Source organism: Chinchilla lanigera, unplaced genomic scaffold (genome assembly GCF_000276665.1).
Source record: "Chinchilla lanigera isolate Chin_1 unplaced genomic scaffold, ChiLan1.0 scaffold00005, whole genome shotgun sequence".
Classification (NCBI taxonomy): domain Eukaryota; kingdom Metazoa; phylum Chordata; class Mammalia; order Rodentia; family Chinchillidae; genus Chinchilla; species Chinchilla lanigera.
In genome coordinates this window covers 19,651,791-19,659,267 of record NW_004955406.1, presented here as the reverse complement: position 1 = coordinate 19,659,267, position 7,477 = coordinate 19,651,791, and the positions used below count along the sequence as shown (strand labels likewise).

Here is a 7,477-nt window from a genome sequence, read left to right as displayed (position 1 = left end):
AATTCATTCTTCGATTTTAGAGAACACGAACTCGTCCCAGATATTGTTCAGGTTGGGAGTTTTATATTCCTGTATCATCACCTCCCATCAGTTCGTTCATTTTTCTTTTTTCTTTTCTTTTTTTTTTTTTTTTTTGCGGTACTGGCGATTTAACTCAGGATCTTGCGTTTGCCAGGGAGGCGCTTGTGCCACTGAGCTATATCCCCAGCCCGGTTAGTTCATTTTTTCAAAACACCCAAACTTAGCTCAGCGGCACAAGCGCCTGCCTGGCAAGCGTAAGGTCCTAAGTTCAATTTCCGGCACCAAAACAACAACAAAATCAAACCACCCAAACTCTCGAGCTACAGTTGCACGCGCATGCCTGTTGGGGAGCTCCTGCAGCACACCGTCTGGGTCCAATAGGAGCAGCCGGAACCTTTGTCCTCAGCCCCATGTTTCCCCCGGCTCGGTTCCCATCGCTACACCACCAAACGACCCCCCAACCCCGTGGCCTATGCCGACAGCAGGTTGCTGAGTTTGACAAATCTCAACTCGTGACACCGCAACGACTGAGGGCATATTCTCCAGTTGGCGTCCCTCTCGTGAGGTCCCCCAGTCCTCGTAGGGGAGGCCGTGGTCTCTGGCGCGCGGCCCCCGCCTCCGGCTCGGTCCGCCCAGCCCCGAAGCCGCGGGCCACTCGCCCCGGCTGCGCGCTGTCCTCTGCGGCACTGCCCGTCCAAGCCGCCCCAGGCCCCAGGCCGCGATCTGTTAGGGGAGGAAGCCCTCAGGGGAAGGGGCACCCCGTACCCCGGGCACTCCGACCGGCGAGGCGGCAGCCAAGTTAGGCGAGGGCCCAGCGCGGAGGGAGCGCGCTGGGGTCCCAGCCCGGGCGGCCAGGCCCCGAGTCCGCGTAGCCGCAGATCCGGAGAGGGCTGACCCCGCGCCCGGGACGAGCGAACCGGGAGTCATGGCCACACCGCTGCTGACCGCGGGGGCCACCACGGGTCACAGCGGTGGAGAGCTGAGCTCCGGGGATGACTCCGGCGATGTGGAATCGCCCCAGACCCCCGAGACCGAGGCGTCCAGGAGCCTGACGGAGGTGTTTGAGAAGGCTGCCGCACACCTGCAAAGCCTGCTTCACGTGGCCAGCAGGGAGCAGCTCTTGTACCTGTACGCCAGGTACAAGCAGGTAAGGTAGCGAAGGAGTGGACGCGGTAGAGACACGGGGCCTTCTCATCAGTGCTCAAAAACTGAGAGCAGACGGGCATGGTTTAAGGCAAGGTGTAATGAAGTCTATTTGTTCGTTGAGCGTCATTCTAGACATGGGAAAGATCTGTCTCCTCTCTTAGGAAGGATATTTTATTTAGCCGGACTCTGACAGTTTTTCTGTGTCTCCTCTGACTCGGTGACCTGTTACTTTACCAGCCTCAGAACCTTTACAAAATGAGGATAATGAAATAGGCCTTACCGTTTACTCTTGCTGGAAGGCCACGTGGAGATATATATGGTGTTTATAAAAAATATTTTGATAACTAAGAGGATAATTTCACTGTAGTAAAGTGATGCAGTACAAAATAAAGCATTACAACCTTTAGTGTGTTTGTTTTTAAATCCTAAATATCTTTGACTTATGTTTGGGCTGAATATGTTCTGTCTTAGACACAGTCATAAATATTTTAGAGGTGGTAAACACCAGATGAAACAATGTTCTTTTCAAAAAAGGAAAAGTAAACCCAAGAGCAGACAACATCTCTAGAGTCATGGATAAATCAGTCAGAACTACATTATCGCTCCTGACTCTGTCTAAAGCTTTGAGCCTTACCTGGAAGTACAAAAAGGTATGAGTTACTCATGGAAGCCACGTTTAATTTATCATTCAAGGAGTCACTGATTAGGTACCATAATAAAAATAAAAAAAATTGCTATCATAATTAACAAATATTTATCTGCAAAACACTGTGTCATGTCTACAGAGAATACAAAGAAGGAAAAGCATCATGACACTTGACTTTAAAAGGGTTACAAAGTACTTGAGGGATCTACATATAAACATGTGAAAAATTGCCACCAAAGTAACGGCTCAGGAAAACTACAGCTCCTTGGAACACTGAAAGCAATGAAGTTCTGGATAGTAGCCTATTTTATTTTATTAAAAACATTTTCGATGTAATTATCTTGATGTAATTACGTATTTTCCCCTGTATTTTTTAAAAATAGTGATATGTAGAGGAGTTCCCCTGTGTTCTTAAGCTGAATATGCTGAATAGAGATGAACCTTCTTTTGAAGACTGACTCCTGTGAATGTAACTTGAGAGATCAGAGCTGTGGGTACTAACGGTATAAATGATAGTGTTGAATGAAAGTTTATCCCAAATTGGCCTTGGAATTAGCTTTCTTGCAAAAGTTCTGTACCTGTTTTCTTTTTGGTCATTTACTTGTCTTAACAACATTAGAAAGAAACTTTCAAATATTTAACAAGTATATAGTGAGTATTGTGCTAGGACCTGTTGTATATCTGACAGACCATTCTCTGAACAGTGTAAAATGAATTTTCTCTAAATTCCGTAGAAGAGTTTCTTTTTCTTTCTTTGGACATATCTGTATCAGTACTAGAGTCATCATTAGTATCTTATTTCCAAGCGAAATGTAGTCACCTCTTAGCTGGCAACCAATTAAGTTTTTTGCTCCTTCTATGTATTAGCTTACACTTTTCCAGCAGAAAAGTTTGACACCTGTAAGAACTGGATGGCAATCAATGCAAATTTCAAATTCTGTCAGGTTCATTTTATAAGAGCCTTCAGTAATAGCACAAGTGAAGATACTCTGCATGCCCTCTTTAACTTTGGCACACTTGATTCACTTGCATTTTGTCACTGGCAGTCTTTGTTCAAATATTGTTTTAAGGGCTTTGGATATGTTTTATATCTGTCTGTCTTAGAGAACAGCATTAAGATGCTTATGGTATGTACCAATTTTGGGCACTGCAAGTCATGTCTGTCTGTCTTAGAGAACAGTGTTAAGGTGCTTATGGTATGTACCAATTTTGGACACTGCAAGTTATGATGTCCTAAAATGTTGAATTTTATTTTCTGCAGTCTTCTAGATCCAGAACTATTTGAACTTGGGAATTATAAAAGTTTCTGTGTCACTGAGGATACAGGGTCAACTGCTGAAGCTTTTTTATTTCATATAATGATCTGGAAGTAGGTGATCTAGAGAACAGGTTAGGGTGGCTCTGCTTCATGAAGCCACCCAGGGGCCTCTATTTTTCCATGTCATAGCTCAGCCATCTCTAAGGCAGAAGTTCTCAAATTGTGGCCCATAGACCACTAAAAATCCTTAAGACTTTCTCAGGGGATCCATAAGATCAAAACTATTTTCATAATAATACTAAGACATTTTTTGTGTTTTTTTCTTATGTTGGCCTGATGGATAAAACTGGTAATGCCTTAAACTGAATCAAGGCAATGGCAGGAAATACAGTCGTATATCTGTTTTTTGTTGTTTTTTTTTTTTTGCTTAGAGCAAACTACAGATAAATTATATGTATTAAAATTTGAGTACTATTTGGCAGATAGTTTCTTGGAAATGAAAGAAGTGACGCTTGTTACGTCAAGGAGAACAACTGTAAATATTTGTTGCCAATGATAATATTTGAGCTTTCAAGTAAAAATTAGAAGTTTGGAAAATCTGCCACTGTGAGCTTGACAGTTTCCATACTTAAACAATTTTTTTAAAAGATAAATGGTGACAATAACTAGTGTGCAATTTTGCTAATGTATAATGAAATTATGTCAACATTTGGAAAATCTGCATAGTTCAATGAACTGTATTTTCTAAATACTTCATTAAGTGATTTGCAAATCATGTGTAGATAAAGGATCCATTCAAAGTATAAATCAGGCCAACAGTTTTCAGTATGAGTATGAAAAATTCATTGATGTAAATTTAGATTTCACATTAAAGTTAACTTAAAGAAAGTGCCACTTGTTGAGTTTTGGTGTAGTATCAAAGAAGAATATTCACAATTACCTGAAAATGCTACCAAAATACTTTTCTTATATGACATATCGGTGGTGCTGAATTTTCTTCATCTACTTCAACCGAAGGAACATATACCAATATATTCGATACAGAAGTAAATATGAAAATACAACTGAGCCAGACATTATTAGATTTTATAAAATGTAAAATGGTACCATTTTTCTCTCTAAATTTTTTGAGTTTAGATATGCAGTTATTTTTCATAAACTTTAAAATTTATGTTAACATGTCATAGGCTTACTGTAATTTTCAAATAAATGCATATTTTAAAATAGCTGTTTTAACTTATAGTAAATATCAATAGATAGAAGTCACAGGAACCAAAGGTGTTTAAGGTCCTTAATTTCTGAGGAAAAAGGAATTATAAAGTCCCAAAGCACGAAAATGGCTGCTATAAATTCCTCTTTCATGGCCAGAGAGGCTTACCATTAGCACATGAATGTTCTAGTCAAGACAAAGAAAAGGAGAAGACAAGACCATTTTTAAGGAAGATATTTTTATAATTTTCACACACATTCAGTCCCCCAGAACTTAGGCAGAGGTTGTATGGACAGATGTACTGTTTAATTGAAGGACTATGGACCCAGCCATGACAATTATTGTAGAAATAGAGAACAGATATTGGCATTTGTTTCCACAACTGGCTGGTATCTGGACAAGAAAAAAAATATTAGTAATAACTGCTTTTTTTATGATGTCTTACATAGTTTTTATAGTTTAATCTCACTTCATATTTGTAGCAGTCCAGTTGTTCGTGTGGTTTCAGAGGTGCCAGAACTGAAGCCTAGATTCTATATAGCATGTAAGGTAGTAATACAGAGGAGTATTGGGCTTTGGGTTCAAACAGTCCTGAATTCAAATACTGCTGATTTAGTAGTTACTAATGAAATAACTGAGGCAAACATACTGAACTTCTCTATCCTTATTTACAAAATGTGTTTTTTGTTTGTTTGTTTGTTTGTTTTGCTTTTGTTTTTCTTCTGGTACCAGGAGTTGAACTCACGACTTTGTGCTTGCAAGGCAGGCACTTTTGCCACTGAGCTAAATCCCCAGCCCCTACAAAATGTGTTTGTAATGCTGTACCTTGCAGGACTATTGTGTGACTCATTGAGATAACTTTAAGCATTTGGTCTATGGTGACTGTTTAAGAAGTGCAGCATTTTCTTTCTTACCATTTCTTTCCTCCTTTCTATCATAACAGGCCTGCTTCTATAGCAGTGTATATTTTAATTATAGCCATGTGATTAATAGCTAAGGAAAGGATAGAGGTGATAAAGTTTATGAATTTAGAGGTAAATGAAATCATGTAGATTGAAAGAGTTCTTAAAATCCAAACGATGAGCAAGACTGGTAGGAGATACAGTCTTTTGAAAAGCTCAGAGAAAAAGAGAAGGCATTTTTGGGTAAATGTAATAATATGAACAAAACACAGGACAAAAAATCCCTATATCATTGAGTAGAAATTAAGGTCAGATGACAGCACTGAATTGATTTTAGCAAAATTCAAATGTGCAAGAGTAGTAGAAGGTAATGGGAAGTCCCTAAGAAGAAGGTGCTGTGGGAAGTTAAGCACACTTTCTCTTTTCTTGGTACTGGGAATTGGTCTCAGGACCTTGCGCTTGCCAGGCAAGAGCTTGTGCCGCTGGGCTATATCCCCAGCCCAAGCACAGTTTCTTAGAGGTTCTGTTCTAATAGAAAGATAAGACTTTGCGCAACAGTTTCTTACACAAGGTAGAAAACATAAAAATGTCAAAAGAAATACAGATATGTTGATAGATGTTCATGAGGAATGGAGATTACTTCTGGTAGTGACAACCAGGGGCTGCATGGTGAGTTCAGCATTTGTGCAAATTTCACTTATACATGATGAAAAAATACATAATTTAAGTACAAATGTCGTTTGAGGATTAGAAATAATCATTAGCCCAGGTGTGGTGGCGCTTGCCTGTAATCCCATCACTCAGGGGGCTGAGGCAGGAGGAAAGCCATGAGATAGAGGTCAGCCTGGGCTACGTAATGAGTTTAAGGTTAGCCTGACCTACGTAGTGAGACCCTGTCTCAAAAAAAAGATAATCACTGACCACAAACAAGAGATTATTGTGGAATAGAGTTTATATTTTTGCTAAAAACCGCTGAAATTTTTTAGAATCTAAATTTATATTGATGAGTTTCAAAATAATACACTTTATTCTAGATTCTGGGAGATATAAAGTGCTAATAGTATTAGAATCAGCATGAAGAAACATTCATATGAATTCTGAAAAACTGAACCTTAAGTTTATTAATTTCATTTTTTTCTCAGTTATAATGATTAAAATTTTTAAAAATTTTTCTCTGTTATAATGATTGTAAAGACTATGATCTATAATTTAAACATAATTAAGTCTATTAAGGAATAAAAGTATTTGTCACCCACATTTTTCTATATTATAATATTAGATAACAATTCTTTTATGCAGTAAGTCTAAGCTACCTCTATTTAAAGTTTTTGTTTGTGGTTTTCATTTGTTTAGCAAAGGATGTTAAATTTTGTTATTTTATATATATGAGAATATTTTTTAATTTGAGTTAAAAACATACATCATAAAGTTGAAAAAAAAAGTTCTTAGACATTTCTTTGAAAAGTAAGTTGCTAAATACACATCATAAAGTTAAAAAAGAATGAAGTTAAAAAAAGTTCTTAGACACTTCTTTGAAAAATAAGTTCTTGACATTTTTTTCCTCCTCCTTGTTTAGGTCAAAGTTGGAAATTGCAACACTCCTAAACCAAGCTTCTTTGATTTTGAAGGAAAGCAAAAATGGTAAGAAAGTCTTTGAATCCTTTTCTTTGTTTGTTTGTTTTTATAGTAGTGGGGTCCTGGATCTTTGCACTGAGCTACATCTTCAGCTACTTTAAAATTTTTTCAATTATCAGTCTTGCTAAGTTGCCCATGGTAAACTAATAATTGCTACCCTCCTGCCTTAGCCTCTCTAAATGCCGGGCATGTGCCACCACACCTAGCTCATTCTTGGGATCTTTAAGAAGGTTGTTGGAAATGATTTAGGTGTTTAGGAATTAGAAAATGGAAAGCAGATTAAAGAATTATTTTTATGTTAATCCTTCTGTTGTAGACTTTGCTAAGGACACGCATTTGGGGGGAGGATTAAAGGAATTGGCTTTTAGCTAATCTCCCAAAGGATTCTTATACAATGATGGTGATATATAAGTAGGTTACAGTAGACATACATTCTTTACACAGGAATATATGTGTGAGTGTACCTGTCAGAGCTATTATGTAAGATTTTTCTTTCATATCATACAGACCCTAGTGGGTCACTGCTTTTCCCACCTGGAGTCATCTTTGAGAGCTAGCCAGGAAATGGGGAGGGCAGAACAGGGTAAATCCCCATTTTGTACTCTTTTCCCCTGTGTCAATTTTATCTCCTTGTTTCCTTTTTTTTTTTTTTTTTTTTT

The 7,477-nt window shown here is 38.5% G+C and overlaps 1 protein-coding gene across 2 annotated transcripts in view; it reads left to right on the top strand.

Annotated features, from left to right (window-relative positions):
• Nucleotides 1-460: 460 nt before the first annotated feature.
• Nucleotides 461-7,477, top strand: part of Acbd6 (acyl-CoA binding domain containing 6) — a 177,168-nt gene continuing 170,151 nt past the window's right edge. The window contains exons 1-2 of one of the 2 annotated variants that reach the window (XM_013521346.1): nt 461-1,168; nt 6,760-6,824. In XM_013521346.1, the coding sequence (XP_013376800.1) occupies nt 947-1,168; nt 6,760-6,824 (287 nt within the window). In that variant the 5' untranslated portion in view covers nt 461-946. The remainder of the gene's footprint in view (nt 1,169-6,759; nt 6,825-7,477) is intronic. The other variant, XM_005374985.2, reaches the window with a different exon arrangement.